We start from the raw sequence: 25,043 nt of genomic DNA, 5'->3' as shown, positions 1-25,043 counted from the left end.
TACACCACCAGAATACTATCATCAAGATGACCCCAGAGTAGCAGGCAGCTGCTGGAGGGACAACTTGAAAAAATATGTTGGAAATGTCACCATTGCAGCCTGAAAGGACATACGTGACTTACAAACTCAGTCATCCATAACAGTTGACTCGGTGGTGTTGTTAAGCTCACTGCTCACAGACGCTGACGTTAGTTGTATACTCCTGTCTATGATGGGGACCCTTCCACCAACAGTGTCATCCGTGTTCCTCTTTGGCCTCAGCAGAATAATGAAGCACTTGGGAGCAAATATACAACCCAACAAACCATAGCTGGATGCCAAGATTGCAAATATTTCCACAGCCACTTTGAATTTGCCTTTGGTGCTCAAATAAGCAGGGACAAAAGATATCCAGACAATAAAAAACACAAGCATCCCAAACGTGATGCATTTCCCTTCATAGTAATTATCTGGCAGCTGGCGAGCCACAAAGGTCGTCAGAAAGCAAAGCAAGGCCAGGAAGACATCAACCCCAAACATCGAGCACAAAAATTCTATAGAGCCCTCATTGCACTCCAGAATGATCTTTATATTTTGAGATTCCATGTTCTTGTATACCCTTGGGGGTTCCAACACCAAGTAAGCTGTGCAGATGCCAATCTCAGCTAAGACAGACATCAGCACAATGATTTTTAGAAAAAGGGGGCGTATGGATATAAGCCGAGTTTTGGACTTGGAAATTCTATAGGCTAAAAATAATGAAATGGTCTTCCCAAGAATACAAGCTAGGCAAAGAGAAAAGCCCAGTGCCAGAGTGACCTGCCGAGCCATGCAGGACCAGTCGTATGGCTTTCCAACAAAAAGTATGGATGACAACACTATAATGATAAGAGAAGCCTGAATGAGAAAGCTCAGGTCCCGGCCATTGGCCTTCACCAGTGGAGTGTGCCTGTACATCACATACACAACCATGACTGCTAAGGCCACAAGTGCCCCAAAGATGGAGAGAATGACCAGCGTGAATCCCAGGGCCTCATCATAAGCAAGGAACTCCACCTCTTTGAGAACACACTCACTCTTCTGTGCATTGGACCAATAGTCTTCACCACACCGTTCACATTCCCTTTGGCCTATTAAACAAAACAGAGAAGTGACTGTAAGTAAATCAGTTGTTCCTCTCCATTGTGAATAGCCCAGAGCAGTCAAGGAAGGACCTACAGAGCAAGGATGCATTGAAAATCCTTTCATACAGAATACATACAAGGTCTCAAGAGAGTAAAAACGGCCTGAAAGTACAGGGATTGCTCCAGTGGGAGAATCAGGTTCCCCTGCAGAAACTTCGTCTTTCTTGTCAATTTCACTGTTTCTACCAGCACCTTTTCCAGCAGCACATCTTTCTGTTCCGACTTTTTTTGTTAAGATTTATTTATTTGTTTTGGAAAGGCAGAGATGCCTAGAAGAGAACAGACAGAGGAAGATCTTCCATCCATTGATTCACTCCCCAAGTGGCTGCAACTGCTGGAGCTGAGCAGATCCATAGCAAGGAGCTTCATCAGGGTCTCCCACGCAGGTACAGGGTCCCAAAGCTTTGGGCTGTCCTTCACTGCGCTCCCAGGCCAAAAGCAGGGAGCTGAATGGGAAGCAGGGCTGCCAGGATAGAACTGGTGCCCATATGGGATCTTGTGATGTTCAAGGTGAGGACTTCAACAGATAGGCTGTGCCTGGCCCCCAACTACCTTTTTGAAAAGGGAAACATGTGCCACCATAAACACACAAAAAACAAACCCATATGTGAGGGGAAAAAATATAATAAAATGAAAGCTATTGCCATGAAGCAGTCAAGAGGATTAAGATGGGACCAGGCTTGTTAAAATGGCAGTGTTTTCCTCAGCCTACCCTGTGCAATGCTGGCCATGAAGAGCAGTTGTTCAGCCACAGCTGTGGACAATGCGTAAGCACTGTTTGCAGAACTCATCTGTCCTATTTACAGCCTCAACCCAGCCTGTCCCATCGTCCTAAGCTGTAGGACACCAATGAAACCTTCAACTGAGCGGTTAGTATGCCAATATGGCAACTTTGAAATACATATTAGGCTGTTGAACTACTCATGAAATTTCAAATCTGGCACTTTCCAGATTAAGACAGTTGGCCTAGCAATGAAATTCCAGATCTTACAATTTGAAATTGGAAAAAATTCAGGAAAATCTTGAATTTTAAGTCACCTTTTTTCAATTATGAAGATGCTTGATGCTTAATTTCAGAAACAAATAATTTCACAGTATATTCATAATTGTTCTCAACTGTGGCAGCTTTAAAGTTGAAATTCAATACTCTTGTTATATATATACAAAACAAAATCTAATGGTTTGATGGAGTATAGAGATTTTTGTTACAAGTTGTTGAGATCTATTTATAAAGAAGGCTGCTCTTTGCCAACACATGCTTAATCAAATGGTATTTTTATATCCAGGGAAGATGAACCGTCTCTACCTGCCGTCCGTGACACATGCCCTTCAGCACAAGGAATGCAGTCAAAGCAGCAGATGGGTTCTCCTTGACGAATCCCCTTCCGGGTCCCAGGAGGACAGAGTTCAGTACACACGGAGTGGGGAATCTGGCAAAGACAAATTCAATGAGTACAAGAAAGCACTGTGTGTCTGCTACTCCCAGGACTGAAAAAGTTCCCCTACAGATCTCCATGGAAACTTGGTGGGTGGCTGAGAGCATAGGATATCTGGGTAAAAATAAAACTCAAAGAAATGAGAACTTTTTCCAAAGGACAATGTTGTGCTTGGTTCCAGAAAAGTAAAAACTAGCTCTTCTGTTGCTTTTAAATATTCACTCATTTATTCATTCATTTGGAATGCAGTTAAAGAGAAAGAGACCTTCTATGTGCTGGTCCACTCCCCAGATGGCTGCAACTGCTGGGGCTAGACCAGGCTGAAGCCAACTAACAGAAATATAGGTCTTCAACCTAGGTGACAAGAACACAAATACTTGATTATTTCGCAGGTGAGTTAGTAGGGTGTTGAATCAGAAGGAGAGCAGTCAAGACTTAAACCAATAGTCGAATACGGGATGTTGGTGTTGCAGGTAGAAGCTTAACCTACTGTCCTGCAACACAAGCCCCAAAACTATCTCTTTCAAACGTTGGAGATCCAGCCCAGGATCCTTGACCCCCTGCTTCCACCTCTTGAGGTAAAGGCAGGCTTTCATTCTGTAAACCTTCACCTTGCATCTCTAAAAAATAATTGCCAAATCTTAATCTTCAATGCTAACCTTTACTACTAGACCTTTATCTCATTCTGTACTCAAAATTTCTTTTCTTTTTTTTTTTTTTGTCTCCTAACATGTTCTTTCTTTGAGAGTTCTTCAACATCTCAAATTCAACTATCCCCTGAACACTATTCCTCCTTCCATAGCTTCCATTTTTAGCACCAATCTGATCTGTTGTAGCCTGCCTAGAGGTACTCTCTCCTTCACCCGGGATCTTCTTCTAACCTACCATCAGACTTGTGACTTAAACCACACCTTACACACTCTTCTAAGGGATCAAGACACAATCAGGTCCAAGCCATCAGTTCTTTGTGGCCAAATGGGCCAAACTGGAAACCATAATGCTAAGGGAAATGAGCCAATCCCAAAAGGTTAAATACCACATGTTTGCCTTAATTTAAGATGATATGATGTTATGTATAACATGTTATGTTTTGAATGTTATATGTTGTGTATAAACTAAAATTGAAGTATAGGTGAGGTGGTCACAGAAGGTGGCTGGGAACCCGCATTTACTTTTAACATATTGGTTACTCATTACTATGTCAATTAATTCCATAATGATGTAAATTTTTGCTGATGGTATGTTGGAGCTTTCAATTGACTGGGATGATACTCTGCTGGCTCTGTCATCAGACCAGAGAGGGTATACCTAAGAAGCCGTTGAACTTGACGGGACAATAAGATGCTGGACTCTATGTTTGGTATACGCTTGCAATGGGGAAATCTCAACTGAACTTGAGCTGTGGTTATGCAACAAAGTGGAGGAATCCACCATGGTGGGAGGGTTTGGGGAGGGGTGGGGAGAACCCAAGTATCTATGTAACTGTGTCACATAATACAATGTAATTACTGAAGTTAAATAATAAATAATTAAAAAAAAAAAAAAAGACATCCAGAATCAAAATTCTTCTCACCAACTCTATCCCATCTCTCCTGATCCCAGCAACCTTGGTTATTCTGAATGAATTTTATGGTCTTTTTTTTTTAAGGATTTATTCATTTTATTACAAAGTCAGATATACAGAGAGGAGGAAAGACAGAGAGGAAGATCTTCCGTCCAATGATTCACTCCCCAAGTGAGCCGCAATGGACCAGTGTGCGCTGATCCGAAGCCAGGAACCAGGAACCTCTTCCAGGTCTCCCACACGGGTGCAGTGTCCCAGTGCATTGGGCCATCCTCAACTGCTTTCCCAGGCCACCAGCAGGGAGCTGGATGGGAAGTGGAGCTGCCTGGATTAGAACCGGCGCCCATATGGGATCCAGGGGCGTTCAAGGCGAGGACTTTAGCCGCTAGACCACAAGCGCCGGGCCCGAGTTTTATGGTCTTGTAAAAGTTTCTCTGATTCTACTCTTGCCCTCTGCCCCCACATCCTCAGTCTATTTATATGTCAGACACCATGATATTCCAAACCTCAGGTTGCATCATGACGGCCTTCTGTCAAGTCTGCTTCATGCCTTACTTTTACACTCAGGGTGAAGGGCAAGGTCACTCAGTGGACAGCAGTGGCCTGCGTGACCTTCTCTCGCCTCCCTTCCTACATTCCATCTTCCCCTTTTCCAACTACATTGATCTCTTTATTCCCCCTCCCAAAAATGCCAAGCACATTTGCGCATCAGGGTTGAAAGCTGCTGTTCTTTCTGCCTAGAATTCTCTTCTACATGATTCTTACATACGCTTCCTTTGAAATTTTTGTTCACCTGGCACTGTGGTGAGGCCTTCTCTGACCACACTTTGTGGAATTCCACCACTACACTCCCCCAGCACTCCCCTCTCAGTGTCCAGCTTTTGTTTTTCCACCTAACAATTATATCACTTTCAGTACACTATGCAATTTGTGCATTTGTCTTGCTTGCTTCCTGATATATCCCTCTGAAATTTTAGCTCTGCTATGCAAGAGTTTGTTATTGGTGCACTGATGCACGTCCCCAGGTTGCATGCATATATAATGCTGTGCTAGTGAATAGTTCCTCTGCGATTCAATCATCAAATTGTAAGCACTTCCTTTTGTCAAGACATTAACCGAGTTGAATTCATAGTCAATGTTTTGTAAGTTTGTAACAAACTGCCTTTGGAGAAATCATTATACAAATATAGCCACAATTTTAATATATAAGATAAGACAGATAGATTGCTATGGGATGGAAGTTAGGTTCAGTAGTTTAGCCACTGCTTAGGATACCAAGTCCCAATTTGGAGTGTTTAGTTTGAGTTCTTACTACTGCACTTCAAATTCAGCTTGCTAATGCACACCATGGCAGGCAACAAGTGATGACTCCATTACTCGAATCCCTGCCACCACATGAGAGACCCAGATTGAATGCCAAGCTACTGCCTTTGGCTTGTGCAGACCTAGCTGGTGTGGACATTTGCGGAGTAAATTATCAGATGTAAGATTTCTCTGTCTGTCTCAATGTCTCTTTCTCTGTCTTCCAAATAAAATAAGTAACTTTTGTCAAATACTTGGTTTCTACTATGCTGACATGTGGAATACTCCTAGTTAAACCATCTCTTGAGAGATTTGTCCTCTAAGTTGCACACCTCAGAAGTCTTCAGTGGCCGGCCTGATCTAAGTACATAACAGTACAGCTCAGCCCGGCATGGCAGCCTAGTGGCTGAAGTCCTCTCCATGCATGCCCAGGATTCCATAGGGGCACCGTTTCTATCCCGGACGCTGTACTTCCCTTCCAGCTGCCTGCTTGTGGCCTGGGAAAGCAGTCGAAGAGAGCCTTGGGACCCTGCACCCACGTGGGAGACCTGGAAGAGGTTCCTGGTTCTCGGCATCGGATCGGCACGCACCGGCCCATTGCAGCTCATTTGGGGAGTGAATCATTGGACGGAAGATCTTCCTCTCTGTCTCTCCTCCTTTCTCTGTATATCTGATTTTGTAATAAAAATAAATCTTTAAAAAAAAAACCCGTTTTAAAGCTTCTGATCAAAAATGAGAAACACATACAAGAGTTCAAAGAATTTAAGGAAGCAATAAAGCAAATCAAGGTTGATATATCAGAAACTAAGAACACAGTAGAGAAAATTAAGAGTACAATGGAGAGTCTCCAAAATAGAATGAAGCAAGCAGGAGAAAGAATCTCAGAATTGGAAGATATTTCCTGTCACCAGGGGGAAGCAAACAAAAGCTAGAAGCAGAGCTGGATCAGGCCAAAAAAAGTATTCAAGAATTGAAAGACACTATTAAGAGGCCAAATATAAGATTTATGGGAGTCCCAGAAGGTGCAGAAAGAGAAGCTGAGTTTGCAAATGTATTTAATGAAATAATAAAGGAAAATTTCCCTAATCTAGGGAAAGAATTGGGAAACAAGATCCAGGAGGGGCACAGAACTCCCAACAGGCTTGACCAAAAGTGATCTTCACCAAGACACATGATAATCAAGCTCTCTTCAATTGATCATAAGGAAAATGTCCTTAAATGTGCACGTGAAAAAAAATCAATTGACATATAAAGGAATGCCAATTAAACTCACAGAAGATCTCTCACAGGAAACTCTACAGGCAAGAAGAGAATGGAGTGATACATTCCAGATTCTAAAAGAAAAAAATTGTCAGCCCAGGATAACATATCCTGCAAAACTTTCTTTTGTCTTTGAAAATGAAATAAAATTCTTCCACAGTAAAGAAAAATTAAAAGAATTTGCCTCTTCCAAACCTGCCCTACAAATGATACTTCAAGATGTTCTCTTGGCAGAGAAGAGGAATAGCACTCACCAAAACCAAAGGCAAATGGGAAGAACATCCCAGTAAAATGACAACAGAGACTAAACCAATGAACAACCCATTCCTAAAATGACAGGACCAAAGTACCGCCCATACATATTAAACTCTGAATGTAAATGGTTTAAGCTTAATCAAACGTCATAAATTAGTACACTGGATTAGAAAACAAAACCCATCTATTTTTTGTCTAGAAGAGACACACTTCACCAACAAAAATCAGTGGAAACTATATTGCATGGGTTTTGATGTTTTCTGTTAGTTTCATCTCTTCAAAACACTTTCTTCTGATTAAATCATTCAATGACTCATAGGTCATACAGTACATCATTTTCTTCAAGAAGGTTCTTGATTTTCATTTCTTCAGCTACATGTTAGTCGTTTAGTAGCATGCTATTTAACTTCATGGTGTTGTTAATTTCTTTTTTCTCCCTGATGTTGACTTTGTTTTGAGGCTTTTCATTTAAGGGATGTATAGTAGCTGTGTAATGGAGACTGTCACATCTAGTAATATGTCATTTAACTTCATGGTGTTCTAAATTGCTATTTTTCTTTCTATTGTTGATTTTGTATTATGATTTTTCATTTAAGGGGATGTACAGTAGCTGTGACATGGAGACTAAGATATACAGATGTGAGGATACAATGTAGTATGCATTTCTACATCCAGACAAAGAGGGACTTACAATGAAACTGTCCACTATATCCTGACAATAGGACGCTGGACTCTCTGCCATTGTCCATGCCCGCAATGATGAACATATGACTGTGTATGAAGAACTATATTTTAGCAATGATATAGAGGAACTAGGTGGGGGGGAGGGAATTGGGGCTGGGATAAGGGAAATGCCAGGAGCCTATGGAACTGTGTCATAAAATGATAATAATAATAATAAATGTAAAATATATATATGTGCTGCTTAAGAAATTTTTAAACTTTGGAAAATATGCACTACAAAGAAATATGCAAAAATTTCGAAAATTTTTACACCAAAATAAAATTAAACTTTCATTTTTTCAGGAAGTCAACCTTAGGACAATTGACTTGGAATAGCAAATTCTAGGTGTTTATACTCAATAAGTTCTAAAATAGTATGGAAAAGCTGTTCTCTACAAACACACAAAATATAAAAGTTATCAAGGTAACTAACCTTTGATGATTCAGTATTCCAAAATATTGCTGAATTATTGCTGATGATGAGTTCATTCTTAGACTTTGTATAGACATATTGTCCAACCTTCACAAAGGCAATGTCTCCATTATCATCTAGTTGCCAATTTAGAATATCATAGTATCCCACCACATCGCCATTTGTGTCAAATTCTATTTTCCTTCCATCATGGGTTGTGAACATGACTGTCTTCAAATAAAACATGAGCTAGAAAGCAAAACAGTGGCAGACGAAGCAATGTGTGAAATTTTAATTCTCTTTAGAGCACAACTGTAAGGCAGAAAATTAATTCTAAAGTCATATCTAATTCAGGAGATGGGATTTTTTAATCTTCCTCCATATTTTGATATATGTCTTGTCTAACAACCGCCGGCCTTATGGCAGTTACAAAACTTCAAAGGTGACTTGCCAAGTTGAAAAACATTGTAAACATAAAATACACACAGGATTATAAGACTTAGTCCAGAAATGCAAACTAATTAATGACTTCATATGATTATATTATTATAGTTGTGGTCACACAGGAAAATGCTATCTTGTATATGAAAATTAATTTCATGCATTCATTTTTATTTTTTAATTTACCCATTGGATAATTTTTATGTTTGCACATAGTTTATATATTGTTAGCAGGTAATACTATGTATGCACATGGCTTGTAGATTCCTAGTAGGTAATACTAGTTTCTACTAAAGCCTAGTGAGGGCTGAGCCTGCATTGAGTCATCTTGATCCCGCTTGCTCTGCAGGAGCAGCGAGAGGCTTTGGGTGCCCTGCTTGGGGTCCTCTTGCTTCCTCCCAGTTGGCAGCAATGGAGGTAGCTCCAGATTGGGCCTGCCAGGAGTCACCTTGAACTTACTTCCTCTCGGGCCTACCAGTGGCCACATGTCCTAGGGACTTGAATGTATGGGGTTACATGAGGTATGGGCTATGGCACAAGTGGGGCTGAGTGGGGAACCTCAGGGTTCATGTCCAGGAGAGGAATGAATACTGAGGGACATCAATGGACAAGGCCACTGTACTTTCAGGTAAGCAAGAGTGCTGAGTCTGAGTGGTTTAGGGGGGAGGGGAGATGAGAAGACCTTTAACAGTCAGTCAGTCAGTCTGAAGCACCAGCACACGCGGAAGACCTGAGCTATGGTAGTTAGCTTCAACCATCACTGAGCACCACTCACTGGCACACACTAAAGTTAAGGCGGGAGCCTATCAGACAGAGCAAGATCACAGTTACCACCAGTGAGAGTCAGATCAGGGGAAGAGTTTAGTTAGGATGGACCATGAAAAAAACTAGCACATGAGAGAATCAGGTCTTGTGGCAGAATCTGTAGGGGATATGTGGGCTCACACCTGCGGAACTGAAATCTTCATTGGCATGCCCAAGAACTGTGGATGGAAACCTACCTGGCTGGGGAGCTAAGGGGATTCCCCCTCTGGGTTGGGATTACAGCTGGTGAGCACGAGAGCCAGACTAAGGGCAGCAGGCTGGGCTGGGCATGGCTATAGCCTCCCTCAGTGAGTGTGCCCTGGGTCTGGGGAGTGACAGACTGGGCAACATTCCAGCACACAATGGTACTAGTAAGCACCATGGTGGGTGTAAAATGATCTGGGCTGTTTTTTATCCCACTAAACCATGTGAAGCTATGTCTAGGTACGGACCAGGTGTGGATGGAGTGTAACACTCAACAACAAGAACCAGAATGGGTGTGGGTCGGTTGAACAAGGCCATTGTTACTGCCAGGACAAGAGGTGGACAAAATTAACCTGGGCCAAGGATCCACTGGAGTGTGCAAGACCTACCACTGGGGGGGACCCAACAGAGGAGCTCATCTTTATAGGGATGCAGTCCCTGCAAGTGAGTGCAAGAATCAAGGCAAGGAGCAGCCCAGACAATGTCAGCTTACAGTGTCTGCCAGTACACACGTGGGTCAGGTCTGGGAGTGGGACAGGATGGGCCAGTTCGTAACATCTACTGGCAGATCAGAACCAGAACAGGGTGTAGGTGGGGCCAGGTCAGGCCACAATGCCAGCAGTGTTGTAGATGCTAAGGTAAGGCATGCCATGCTAGCCTGGGGTCAGTGGGAGCCAGGTTTGTGAGTCCCAGAGGTGGTGGATCTCGCAGGGCTCTGGTCACCTGGCTTGGTTCCTGGGTATCCCTGTGAGGTGGGTGACAGGTTTGTGAGCCCTAGGGGTGGGGCATACAGTGGGGCTCAGGTCACCTGACCTGGGTCCTTGATCCCACATGCGGGGTGTGTGCTGGGTTCAGGAGCCCCGATGCTGGGGGATCCAGGGGGACACTGGTCACTTGTCCCTGGTCTTTGGACCTGCCTGAGAGTGAAAAAGGTGGAGAAGTGGACATAGAACCTGATGCTCATGGAGAATATGGCAGCTCATTTGCTACTGTTGCAGAGGAAGAACAGAGCAAATCAGATAACTGCCTCAGCAAACAATGATAGCAAAAACCTGGGTGAATGGAGACTTGAAGTTGACTATCCTAGTCAATGGACATTGGGATGGTTGCCTCACCGTTGGATTGGCAAAACTGAGAGCATTTCAGAACTATCCAAACCACTTGGTCAGAACCCTCAGAACATGTACTACATCGGGACCCTGGGATGATAACGAGTGGTGATTCCCCATCCCTGGGTACTGGAACATTAGGGAGGCTGAGTGTGGCTTCCCGCTTTATTTCTCCCCTTCCTCCAGGGACGAGAAAAAATAAAGAATTTGGATACAATGATTTCACCCACTTTTCCCTAACCCTCGATCCTTCTCACCCTGATTAACCATGTAATCATCATCAAAAATAAAAATTAAAAAATGATAATAATAAAAACAAAGCATAATGAGGCCAAATATTTGCTAATATCTGCATGAAAAGAAAAGAGAATATTTTGAAGCAGAGAAGCAGGCTTGCATGTACGACTCACAGAAAAACAGGCTCACCCTCACGGCACATAGAGGACATAAAGAGATGAGCTTGCTGTGAGTCAAGAGGGACAAGGCTTCTTACCGCCAGACTAAGATAAAATGTCGACTAAACAGATAGAAAATGCCGGGAACTGTGTCATAATGTTTTGACAGCTCAAGGCTAACAGCTGAAACTTCACTTCAGTATCTCCGTGCTTATTCACATGCCCTATTAAAAACTTATGACAAAAGGCACTCAGTGTTCAGCCTTGTGGGGCTGACCCCAGCTGGCACCATTCTGGCACAAGTAAATGTTGCTTTCCTTGTTATAAGCGGCTGTGTGCTCACTGGGAGGCTAATTTTCATAACAAGTTTTACTTTCCTTCTAGGTTTTTTCACCGATAGGCTCCAGTGCATCAGAGACAGCAAGATCAGTAGTTCTGTTCCCTTATTTTACAAAACTAAGTCCAATACAGCCTAGACAAGAAGGTACTGTAACAGGTACTCGGTAAAAGGGTATGAGTAAGAGAGGTTAATTACCTTAGGAAAACTGGAAAGAGTTACCACAGAAAGTAACCAAATGGGCTAGATTGAAAGTGATTAGTAGGAATTTGCCTGACAAAATATTTGAGGTGGGAGGCTGCTGGGGGCTGCAGGAGGGAGCGTCTTGCTTGGATCCTGATCCCAGCCACCATGTGCTCATGGTGAGCTGGGCCTGGACCCACCTGGATTCGGGGACTACTTCCTTTCGGGTAAGTACACCGAGGGGGGGGAGTCTCCGGGACTGGATGGGGCCGGGGCCCACTGATCGCCCTCATTGGGCGGTGGACTGGATTGGGGTGGGGCGCAACCTTGGGCCTGCGGGTTTAAACTTCAGCAGCCAGGAGGCTGCTGGGGGCTGCAGGAGGGAGCGTCTTGCTCGGATCCTGATCCCAGCCACCATGTGCTCATGGTAAGCTGGGCCTGGGCGGCCAGTGCGCCATTTGGCACCAGGCTGTGCCTGCTGGCCGCCCAGCAGGGGAGCTCTGGGGTATTGGTTGTCCAAATTGCTGCTTTGGTAGCTCCAGGCTGACCCCACTGTTTCTGGGATCTGAGTCAATCCTAAAGATTCCCAATGCCGGGCCCGGCAGCGTGGCCTAGTGGCTAAAGTCCTCGCCTTGGAAGCCCCAGGATCCCATATGGGCGCTGGTTCTAGTCCCGGCAGCTCCACTTCCCATCCAGCTCCCTCCTTGTGGCCTGGGAAGGGAGTTGAGGATGGCCCAATGCATTGGGACCCTGCACCCGCGTGGGAGACCCAGAGGGGGTTCCAGGTTCCCAGCTTCGGATCGGTGCACATCAGCCCGTTGCGACTCACTTGGGGAGTGAATCATTGGACGGAAGATCTTCTTCTCTGTCTCTCCTCTGTGTATATCTGGCTGTAATAAAAAATGAATAAATCTTTAAAAAAAAAAAAAGATTCCCAATGCCAGTAACTCTTCCTTTGAAGAACTTCTAATCACTTAACAATGCTAAGCTGTGAACACCTATCATGCAAAAGATAAGCTCAGGCTTGTCTAGCAGGATATTGTTTTGCCTGACATGATGATGGTTCAGGAGACTGGTCACATTCGGCAGGGCCATAATATCAACTAGCACTCTAGAACCTTATCCTGGGGTGGATTCTGTGCAGGATGTGTGGGCCACACCCTGTAGAAAGTTTAGCCCCACTGGTAAACCTAAAAGTTTGGGTGGTTATGGACTAAGCTAGGTGTGACCAAGGAGCCTGCCATCAATCTCAGGTAAAGGGACCCGTGACAGACTGGACTGGGCAAGGCAGCAACACCCAAATGTGCATCCTGAATAGGGTGTGGGGTGGGCCGGGCTGCAACATTCACCAGCTCATACAAGGCCAAATGGGAGGCCAGAGTACACCAGGCACTGTCCTAAAACCCATTGGCATGTATGAGAACTGGGTCTGGGAGTGGATCAAGTGGAGGAACTTGGGAAACTCCCCTGGCGAGTCATAGCTCTCGCTGGTGAACACGTGGTCCAGATCTGGGGGTCGGACAAGAAGGGCATAGTAGCTCCAAGATGTGTAAATTGGTAATGGAACGAATGTAGTGGGCAGGACTGAGCAAACCTTAGCCTACAAGCAAAACTAGAAACCAGCATGGAGCACAGGTCATACCGAGCTAGGCTCTTGCACCTACTGGTCCTCAGAGCAACCACGGGCAGGTGCGTGACTTATGGCTAGGAACAGGCCCAATTGGGAAGGTAAGGGGACACCCTAACTGGGTTGAGGTTCCCACCAAGAGGCACGTGTGCTGGAATGGGGGCTGCGTTCTATCTAGGAAACAGTTGTAGTCACCCGAGGCACTAGTGTGGTCTGGGATTGGATGCACCAGGCCAGTTCAGATCCCAACACCATCTGGTGTCATGGAGAACCAGGGTAGATGTGGGACTGACTAGGCTGGGTCTCAACCCCTTACTGAGCCATGTGTGAGCTGTATGTGGGTATGGAAGAGCCATGGCTGGTCTGAAACATCCAACAATAAGAACCAGAATGGGGTGAAAGCCAGCCGGGAAAAGCCACTGTTCCTGCTGGGACAGGAGGTGAACTGAGTAGGGTTGGCTCAAAGACCCCCTGGTATGTGCAGAATCTGGCATTGGGAGGGGTTCTGATGGAGGAGCCTGGGCAACTCCTCTGGCAGGACACAGTCCCTGCAGGTAAGCGCAAGAAGCATGATAGGAAACAGTCCAGAATAGGCCATGGAAAGTTTCCCACTGGCACACATTCGGCATGGGTCAGGGGCAGACCAGGCTGAATCAGTTCATGTCATCCACTGGCAAATCCGATCACCAGAACAGAGTGTGGGTTGAGCCAGGTTTGGTCGCGACAAAACCAGTACACATTATGGAATGCCAGGGCGTGGTTGCCTGTACTGGATTTGACTGCAGCACCCAACCAGCACATGTGAGATCCAGGAAGGGAGGGGCAGAGCTGGCAGGGGGGATTAAGGGGCTGGTCCCCTCGCCGGACAGCTACTCCCACTGGAGAGCGTGGGCTGGGATGGGGACAGACCAGACTAAGCAGGGCTACAAAACCTGTGCGCCGCATGTGGACTAGATCAGGGAAAAGCCAGGCTGGGCTGAATGTTCCTACTGGTGCAAGCATAAATTAGAGTGGGTGAGGGTTGTTAGGGCTTAGCCACAGCATCAGCTGGCAGAAGCTGGCACTGGGGGCTAATTCTGTCAAATCAAACCACAGAACCATCCGAAGAGTGCATCAACCGGGATTGAGAGAGACCCGGGAGGGAAATAGTGGGTTCCCCCCTCTTGGGTTACTACTCCCACGGGAGGGCATGAAAACTCGGATGGGTGCTGGGATGGCTAGACAGAGAGGCACTCAACAACATCCGTGAGGGCTGGATGGTTGAGTTGGTTAGATGGAACTAAGCTTTAATACCCATTGACAAGTACAAGAGCCAAATGGGATGGGGGACAGACTGGTCTACTGCTACACATACTGGCAAGCCAGGGTAGGGGGCGGGTCTGGTGGAGGTTATTGTGGGTCCCTTCGACTAGGCTGCAGCTCCCACTGGTTGAAGGGCCGAGTATGTGCTGGGCAGAACCAGACTGGACTGCAACACCCATTGGTTCCAGTGCAACTCGGGACTGAGAACAGAAACAACCCAGCAATTGAAACCACCAGCTGATCGGGGTGATGGACTGTGCCGGGCCCTGTGCTTGCTAGAACATACAAGAATCTAGTCTGGGAATACCTCAAAGTTTCTTTGGAGATCTCCCCAATCGAACTGCTGCACCCAGAACTCTAACCAAGAAAAGACAGAAGACAGAACAGGTCAATCATTCATATCAGCTATATGTTGGCAGCGAAATATGGGGCAAACGGAGACTTTATGATGGACCATATCAATCACTGGACGACCTCATCGAGCGAAACTGGCAGCGATTCATAACTGGAGAACTATTAAAACCATTTGAGCAAATATCTCAGAGCATGCCCCACATCCAGGACTTGGGGTGGGCGGGAAACCGGGTGGGACTTCTCCCTCAATATCCCCCTTCTCCCTCAGATACATGATGGAAACAATATGGACATAATAGTATTACCCACTTCCCTATACCCCCTGAACCTTTTTTTGTTAACCATAATTAACTATGTAAAGATTGTCAACAACTATACAATAAAATAAATTAAAAAAAATATTTGAGGCAAAGGAAATCTAAATCAAGGAATTAGCAGTACTGGGGAATTCACTGCCACTGCAACCTAAAGTTCCGTTCATGCTTGAGGGACAAGGATGAACAGAAGAGGCCATGGCCAAGGGTGTCAACAATGAATGGAACTGGCTCTGTATCTTCAGAATGACTTACAGACAAGGACCCTTCCCTTCCCTTGCCTCAATCTTTGCTGATCGATTCACACAAAGTGAGTCACCTTGTGCGGGGATCTGCCCCTGGTCGGAGTCAATACCCTACTGCAAGCTTCCATTTCCTAACCACAGGGCCTCAGCGGTTGCTAACCCTCCACGAAGCAGAAAGATCCACAACTTAATGAGAAGAGCCTGGATGAAGGTATCTGATACTTAGGAATCATACTTTGGCTTGGCTAAATGCCGTCACCATGAGTAAGATACACATGAAGGAAGCATTAATTTCCTGATCTGGAGAAAGAGTGTATTGTGGCTCCATTTCAGTCAAAGGGATGAAGGTAATTTACCTAAAATTTCACTGAGAACCTCAAAGTCAGAATTATTACAATCACCTTTCCCAGCTAGCACCACTGCAGCTCTCTGCCCTTTATCTCTCCCTCTTTCTCTTTTATTTGTCTGTTCTTGGCTATCTGAATGGGATATACAACAGGATTCAGAAGAGATGATTTTTTGCCAGCGTCACTGAGGGAAAACATTTTTTTTCTCATCTTCAGAAAAGCAAAGCAAGGAAATTTTTAAAGGTTTCTATCAACCGACCACCCTGGCACAATTGTCCATAATTCTATCTGTATGCAATGCTTAGCTTCATTCCCCTGGGTGTTCTGTGATTCATTTAGTCACTTTAAGTGGTGTGGTTTATTTCATCACTTTGATTAGCAACAACAACCGATAATCATATTGCATACATCCAGACAGGAGGCATAAATAAGACAACACATCCTCCCAGGTAATTCTCCTAAACAAGACATAGCCTCAGTCTATTATGTGACAAACAAGAAAGACATTCAAAGCATAACTAACTAGTACTTATCAGAAGTGCCAAGGTCGTGAAAAAACAGGGGACAAAAATCTACAGATTGGAGACTAAGGAGACACAAAAATAAACTCAATATGCAATCTATGGGGAAATAAAAAGCAACAGGACACTCCTACTTCCTCCTTTACAGGTAAAGCAGGACATGCAAGGATAGAAGCATGCTAGACCTTCCAACGGACTGGGCCTTCCAGTTTCCCCTGACGTTCGATGGACCTAAATTCTGGCCAATGGAACATAAGAATGGTTAGTAACTTCCCAAAATGATCCTCAAGTGACAGGTTACATGTACACGTGAAACTGTATCCTTCCTGCTGATTAGAGTGTGGACACGACATCGATGGTCCTAAGAGCCATCCCACACTAAGAGGTGAAGCCCCTACATTGTGGTGGGAAAATGACGAGGAGAAACCGGGGTCTCTAGGTCAGACTTTCAGTCCTGGAATGCTTTTCTTGAAACATCATCTATGTGAAGAAAAAAATTAACTTTTTAAAAATCAGGTTTTTTTGTTTGGGATTTTTGTTTGTTTTTTGGATCTGAGTGGAGTTGGGGAGGGTGTAGCTGTATCATTCACAATAAATTTTATAACAACTCTGTTAACAAAAGAGAAACTAAAATACCCGTTTAAGCCACACATGCAAGGCATTATGTTAGGTTGGCATGTGACAAAATTGTGTCTATTAAGTACAAAAACAAATAGATAGTTTCAATAGCATGAATTTTTAGGACTCTCAACCTCTATTATGGGGTAAAACAAGCAACAACTTACCTGCCAAGGCTGAAAATCAGAAATATTTGCACAGTAATGCCCTGGAATAAATGGTCCCTGTCCCTCTTCACACAAGCTTAGATGATCCAAGGCATAAGCCATAGCATACACAGCTTGTCTGACATTGTTTGTAATTCTCAGCTGAGACACATCCAGGTAGGTATTGTTAAGCTCCTCTAACTTCTCCTCTCCAGTGCACAGTTTATCCGACATGGCATGCAATCTGTCATCTTTACCAGTCATATTCACTCTGTGGTCAACATTGTAAGGGACACTGCTATTGGGCCAAGTACAGTTAAAGGCAGTTTGCCAGAATTCAATGGTCAGGACGTCATCTGGATCCCTGCTGGGATGCACATCATAGAGGAATTCCTTTAATCCTGGTATATCACTTCTTGGTATTGCGAATCCAATACTCCCACCAAAATATGGGAAATATTCAGGCTTTGCAATGAAAGCTGAGGTGATCCATGCTTCGCTTGCTATCCATGTTCTGTCAGTTATGTTATGGTAAACCATTTCCAGCACAAAAGGATGGAGGTCAATATCGGACGTATAAAGCACAATGACTTTGGCAGTGGAACTCCTTACGGCATCAACAGCTTTTTGCATCTTCTCATGGGAGTAGACTTTGGGAAGGATTTCAGAGAATGCAATACACAGGTTGGCAGTCCCCATATTTTCCTTAAAAACCTTCACTCCATATTTGCCATAATCATCATCAGCTGCTATAGTGCCTATCCAGACCCAGCCAAAGTGTTGGATAAGTTTTACCATGGCCACCGACTGGAAATTATCACTGGGAGCCGTGCGAACATAAGATGGAAATTGGTATTTGTCACTAAGGATTGAGCTGGTAGAGGCATAGCCTACCTACAATTGAAAAAATTCATGTAATTATTAGGATGCATAGCAAATCTTACATTACACAATTCCAGAATGTACCTGTTGGAGAATGAGGAAACTTCGCAGTTCTCCATTTACTCTCACATTCCTCCATAGATGTAATATTCCTCTCCTGACTCAGGGGTGGGGACTGTTGGAAAGGATATCTTAGGCCTTCCCAGCCTAGCACAAGAGAGTTGGAAAAGCTGCAATGTTCCAATGCAGTGGACTACTGCTCACAGAAGGGAGCCTAGCACTGAAGAGGAGGTCCTCTCCCACACTCTTCTTTGCTCATCTGAGATAAACTCACTAAGTCAAGCCATCCAAGGTCTTGCTCAGATCTAACATCATGCAGTCAGACGGCAGAGAGAATGGACTCCCACCTCGCTTGACAGGCCAGTCTCTCCTTCCTCTGCCTCTCTGTGTATGTGTGTGTCTCCCCTTTCCATCAACCTCCTGTTTGTCTTCCTTCTTCCTCTTCTTCTTCTCTCCTTATCTGCTTTTTCCATCATCACTTTCTCTCTCCTCTTTTTCTTATTTCTCTCTCCTGGGATTTCCAACTATGCGAATTCTGAGTTTGATAAGGTTGTCAAACACCACTTCCATCTCAAATCTAAATCATGTTCAACAAAGTTATCAGATGCCTCTGTTTTATTGACGTTTCCATAGGTAAATGTAAAGGAACATTTTTTTAAATTAGGTTGATTGTCCTTGTGTGCATTTCCCATCAGTGAGAACTTAAGTATGTGTCAGACGCCTATGAATGCCTAGCCCTCTTACCTGTGTTTGCATGCAGTTTAAACTCAGCCTGACACTGCAGTTAAAACACAGCTCACTCTTACTTATCCCATGTTCATCTCCTGTTATTAGCATATCACTTCCTGGAGAAGTTTCCATGTCCTGATTCTACACCTCTGTGACTGGCAACTCCCTCAACAGTATGCCGGAATGCTCCTACTTTCTTTTCTCCTCCTCCATTTACCCTATTCTTACCATACTGGCTAAAGTTTTCATTCTTTTTTGGAAGCAGACAAGAAGCAACATCTTTGGAGCCATGGGCAGGACAGAATCCTGTTTCAGCCACAGAGACTCAAGATTCCCAATTACAGCTTTGTAATTTATCAGTGTAAGATCTCTGACAAGTCACTCAACTCCCCTTACTCTTCATCTCTCCATGGGTGAAAACGGGGTAATGACGGACACACATATGAAGACTGCTCCTTAACAAATGATAATGGGAAAGTGTCTATCACATAGATGCTGTCTCTTACAGACCTATTACCATGAATGGAACAAGAAAATGGTCTAGAGGTTTCTAGTGCATGCCCAGACCTCAGGCAGTATTTTGGTGAGAGACATGTCCAGCACCAGCAGGCTAAGCTGCGTGAAGCACCCCGTGAAGCTGGCCACTGTGTCTCCCAACCCTTCCTCAAGGACTGCTCCGCCTCCATTTGTATATGCAGCATTATAAAAAATATATATATATATTGTGTAAGCACTACTTTTTACAATTACTTCAAATTTTCCCATGACATGAATGAAGAAGCTTGATTACACACATAAACCTGAACATCATTCACAACCCTAAGTCCTATCAATACTTTAGCGGCCCATCTTTAGAAAGAACTGCAGAGCTCCATGTGTGTTATCTTAATAGCCTATTCTTTTTAATACCATCTTTCTTGTGTTGAAATGTGTCATTGTCTCCAAATTCAAATAACCTGGAAAGTTAGCATCCCTAGACCTCAGCATCCTGTGGAGTTCTTAGCCTTCTTGCATGTGTTGGTGAACAAACAAAATGGGTCATGAATAATAAGTGTTAACAGTGACAGCAATAAGAACAATCCCTCTAGCATCTCCCAGTCAACTACCATGCTCCTGTGATGTGCGCATGGTCAGAAGTCAACATACAAATCACTGGATCACAGCCTCAAGCCAAAAACTGAAGCAGGACCCTGCCACACACTGACTGAGACCTTGCTGCACCTAATTGGAGGTGGTGGCATTATTCCTTCCTGCAGCTTAACCCAGTCTCGCCCGAGTTCCTTGCTATTTGCTAGTGCTTACACAAACACTCTGTGTGTTTCCTTGCAAGTCGGCCCCCAGCACAATATTCTGCAGTACCTGAGAATATTTACCTGAGCAAAATAAAACAAACCTAGAATTCTTGAAGCAGCAATTGATAAGGACGATCCTCCTGACCCAATAATTCCTGCCAGATTGGCTCCTGTGCTGTTTCTGAAGTTGGGTTTATTTTCTTCTTGCCCTGTTAGTAATACCAATGCTGATTCCATTGTTTTGGAGACAGTGAAACACGTATCAAAGATCTGATAACCCAGAGTGGTATTGGGCAAAATGTCCTTCCTTTCATTAATCTCCTTGAGGGTGTGTATCATGGTTTTCATCCAGCGGAATCCCCGGAAATTAAACCTGAAAAGGAAATAGCTTTTGTAAGGCACTAGCCACTTGGTGGGTCTTTTTCTTGGGGTTGATAGTAACAGCTTGTCTGTGCCTATTCATTGTTTAGAACATCATTGCAAATTTTAAAGACTTAAGTGTGAGTCAAATTCATTATTGATTCATATGGTATAGAAAGAAACTTTCTGGAAGTTTCCCTGCCTTCAGTATCTTTCATATACTGTAAATTTTTTCAAACTGCTGATTGTCTGTTTTCACAAAAAGTATCCGGATATTCACGGTTCTCTCCTCCAAACTGGTCACTCAACAATCCCTCAACATATTTTTCTCCAACTACCAGAAGTCCCGGGGGCCATATGGCGCTCCTTTCCCTCCTCTTATTTTCTTCTGTACGTTAATTATAATTATAACAATATAAAGATACTTTGGATAAGAGTCCACAAAAGCAGTATACGAACTTCATGTATATTGACTCTAAACATAATTTTCTGCCATGATTTGGTCACTAATTTTAGGACATTGACTCTAGAACCTTTTTCTCAAAGAAAAGGTTGTCAGTTTGGGCAATAGGTTTTACACACAGAAAGAGAAAACAAAGGATTTGTCAGATATGGAGGGCCTAAAAAGAACCCCCATCTCCGTCTTACACTTTCCACAGGGTCTTGGACCAGCCATTGAACTTCTCAGCATCTTTGTTTCCTCAGGACTTTTCATCTTCCACCTGCTATTCTCAATATTAAATTGGATGCTTTCTGTCCCTCGGAGCTAGTTAGCACTAAAGAAACATGTGTCTTCTTTGCAAGAGCTTCACCCCAGAAAAAGTGTCAGATCTTGATTTTGAGGATTGCTTAAAATTTGTTCTTCCTAATGTTCAGAGGCCCCTGCCCTCCGACCACAAAAATAAATAGATAGATAGATAGATAAAGCAAAGGCTGCTGCTTACGGGGGCAGGGTCCCAAAGCCTTGGGCCGTCCTCGACTGCTTCCCCAGGCCACAAGCAGGGAGCTGGATGGGAAGTGGAGCCGCCGGGACCAGAACCGGCGCCCATATGGGATCCCGGGGCTTTCAAGGCGAGGACTTTAGCTGCTAGGCCATGCCGCCGGGCCCACTGCTGCTTATTTTCACACAAATTTTTGAAGACCTCAGAGTCGGCAGATTGACAACTGAGATAAGCCCTGGAGAATAGACCCTTTCTATCACAGGAACCAGTAGATGCTCTGGCCTCACCGCCAACCTCATCTGCCCCCTGAGAGCCTCTGCAGGTTGAGTGCTGCAGCCCCACCCAGGCCTCCCCAACCCCAATCAGTGGAACACGCTAGCAGTTTTTGATTTCTCATTGCATTTATTTGAAGGATATATTTGTTTGTTTGTTTGTTTTTATTTGAAATGCAGTTACAGAGGGCTTTTCCTTCTGCTGGCTCACTCCCTAAGTGTTAGGGCACAGCAGTCAGGTTGGGTCTACATTGAAGCCTGAGGACTGGAACACCATCTGGGTCTCTCATGTGCATAGAGGAGCCCAAGCACTTAGGCCATCTTTGGATGTTTTTCCAGACATATTAATGGGGAGCTGTATTTAAGTGGAATGTCCAGGACCTCAACTGGTCTTCACATGAGATGCTGTGCAGATCTGATAGTGTACCCAGCCAGTGTCAGAACTAAATTGGATTAGAGCACACCCAGCTGGCATCCTTTGCTGAACTGATTACTTGCTTACTAGAGGTGAGAAATCCCTGTACTTTGGGGACTTCAGAAATCTGTGATGATTGTACTATGAGAACAGAAGGAAAACATCTGGCCTTTCCTGGGAAGCGATTAGGATACATATTCCCGTGACACAAAGGAGTGCAGGCAGCAGCTTAACCAGGAGTGCCACAGCACCAACCCTTTCTCATTTTGTCTTTATTTAAACAGAAAATTTTTTTCCATGTGGTTTATCAAAACATAAGAATAAACAAAGCAACTCCTTCCAAACTTCTGGGAAAGATAAACACTGACATTGTTTCAATCCAATGCTTTCTTATCTTTCTCTTCTCAAACCTCAGCACTCATCCCTCCATTCTTCATTCCAAAGCCAATACTGTCTTCCAATGCTCCTGACCTTCCACTCTGTGGGTCACTCCCACAGGTGCTCTCCCAACATTCGCTGGAAATTTCCTCTGCTCTCACTGTCCACCTCTCGCACATTTCTTTCACTTCATAGCAAGTAGGATCACGTGAAACACAAATCATACTTTTGTGTGTTGACGGGTAACCAACCATCTTCTTCCCATCCCTTCATTCACAAATGAACCATAGAATTTGTAAGACTGAAAAGCAACCTAACTATGCACTTTGGTTGCTGACTCTTCCTGTTTCCCTTGAACTTGACTTCCCCTGCTTTCAGAGAGGAGATGAGAAGACACAGCTAAGAAAGGTGATGGTTGGCCTGTTTCCTCAACCCCCGAAACCACTCTTTATTCCATATGTGAATAGTAAGCCTGCACTTCATCCCTCAATCATCTTTAGAAAGGCACTCTCCTTTCTTACGTGTGCATAAATGTCAACACATACACAAGCCACAGCACTCAAATCCTCACGGCGCTGATGAGGCAAAAATCTCTGATTATGTTTAAAATAAGCTGTAGTCACTTAACACTGCTTCAAGCGACTATGCCCTGTTATTCTTAATGAAGAGTAGATTTATATTAAAATGTGTGTGTAAATTTATACATGCATATATATATATGCCACCTCTAAGCTTGCTAGGAAAATAACCCTCAAAAGATCCAATCAAGAGTGGAGAACAAATTAAATTATTCACTTTATGAAATGTTAGTTCCCTATATCATATCAAACGCTTTTATTTTGTGTCATTGAGGCTTGAAAGTACCTATCATAGGGCTCAGCAGCGTGGCCTAGTGGCTAAGGTCCTCGCCTTGATCCCATATGGCCGCTGGTTCTAATCCCGGCAGCTCCACTTCCTCTCTATCTCTCCTCCTCTCAGTATATCTGACTTTGTAATAAAAATAAAATAAATCTTTAAAAAAAAAAAGAAAAAAGAAAGAAAGTACCTGTCATAAATGACGGACTGACTCCACAGTAATGGAGTTGTAAGCAAAAGGGCTTCACATGTCTCATCATTTGCTTCACTGTAATTATGGAAAACAATTAGAAGATGCAAATGAGAGAGAAAGGAGTGATGAAGTGCTTTCTCCAACGATGGCAAGGTTGATCCAGCCCTCTAGTGTTGTCTCAAATAAGAATCATGAAATATGACCAAAAGAAATGGGTATTACTGATCAGTAAAAAAAATCAATGTTATCAGAAGTTTCTAGAATATCTACAACACTGTTTACTCAATACAGTTGTGACCATGCTATTGTCACATTTACACACAACACATGCACACACATATGGCTGCATTGGTATAAAGGACTAAGAAAGAGTATTAAAAAATGGAAAAAGCTGTGCTATTACAGAAGAAGAATAGTGAAGAATTGCTCCTCTTTTAATTTGCCGTGTGTGTGTGTGTGTGTTGAAGCCCACACTTTCTCTTCTGGCAATGGATTACTAGCAAATATTTCTTGACATGGCAACGTGGAGTTGAGAGGAAGAGGGGCAGAAGATTTCCCGCAGCTGAGGGAATCTTGCCACGAACTTCAGAGCTCAAATCACCGTTCCCACATGTTGTATTTCACTTGAGTTCAGTTTGTAACCGCTAATAACAAGGCTGCAGTAGTGCTTTCTTAATGCACCTAATCCTGCTTCAGTGCATCTCAAACCTTGCTGTGGCCAAGAATCACCAGGCAGTCTTGTCACATGCAGATTCTAACTCAGGAGGTCTGAAGGCAGCCCAGGAGTCCACATTTCCAGCAAGTTCTGAGGCGATCTCTGTCTCAGGAGCAATGCTCCATTGTAAGAAAGTCTGCCAGCTTTGTCTCAGATACAGAAGTAGCAAAGCACCCACTGCACAACAAACTTTTCCCATTTGTAAGCAATCCTAGAATGTTGACCCTGGAGAAACTGAGACCCCCAAAACAGGAAATACCTATCCCGAGCCAGACAATGTCAGTCAGGTCTTCCATATCAGGCTCAGTTCCTCACACCCACTCCCCCTCACCCAGCCATACTGCGGATACAGAAAGAAGCAGTGAATAGGGAACAGTCCTCCAATAACGATGGAGTGGTTTTTGGCATCTACATACCCATTCAGATCAAATTTGCCCAGCAACCTACAAGTTGGTTCTTCTTCTTTGACTGCAGTGCCCAATCCAGCCGACAAAAATCCAAGAAATACAAGAAACAAACATTTCTTCCTGCTGAGCATTTTAGCAAGCTGAGTTCTGGGAAAACAACCAGTGTTGAATGTTTCAGTGAGGCACCTTGATGGAGTCGCAGCCTGAAAAGCCTGTGCCTCATCCCAGTGGACTCAACTTGTCACTGCTTGTTACATAATTGTCGTCACTCTATCAATCACAGAGATTCACACATATTTGGAATTTATGGATCTAGAACTGAGTAACTCTTGTGAAGAGAGCCTTTTAAAAATGTCTTGTGTGCTTAGCAATAATATATGATGCCACAGTGGATTTTGAGTTTAGCAGAATCATTTCATGTCAGATAAACTGTCCCTTTCTTGTTCATCACATCTGACTCATTCATCCTCACTTAAGCCACA

General features: G+C 44.0%; 1 protein-coding gene across 1 annotated transcript; it reads right to left on the bottom strand.

Annotated features, from left to right (window-relative positions):
* LOC131479781 (vomeronasal type-2 receptor 1-like) lies at positions 1–24,842 on the bottom strand. The gene is made up of 8 exons (XM_058661168.1): positions 24,505–24,842; positions 24,092–24,120; positions 22,560–22,578; positions 20,107–20,398; positions 17,084–17,956; positions 8,137–8,364; positions 2,470–2,593; positions 1–1,109 (listed from the first exon to the last, which is right to left on the bottom strand). The coding sequence occupies exons 1-8, from the start codon at positions 24,690–24,692 to the stop codon at positions 127–129; spliced, it is 2,736 nt and encodes a 911-aa protein (XP_058517151.1). The 5' UTR covers positions 24,693–24,842; the 3' UTR covers positions 1–126.
* Positions 24,843–25,043: the final 201 nt, after the last annotated feature.

Source organism: Ochotona princeps, chromosome 3 (genome assembly GCF_030435755.1).
Source record: "Ochotona princeps isolate mOchPri1 chromosome 3, mOchPri1.hap1, whole genome shotgun sequence".
NCBI classification, from domain to species: Eukaryota; Metazoa; Chordata; class Mammalia; order Lagomorpha; family Ochotonidae; genus Ochotona; species Ochotona princeps.
Note: the sequence above shows the minus strand (reverse complement) of the source record. Positions and strands in the feature narration are given on the sequence as shown.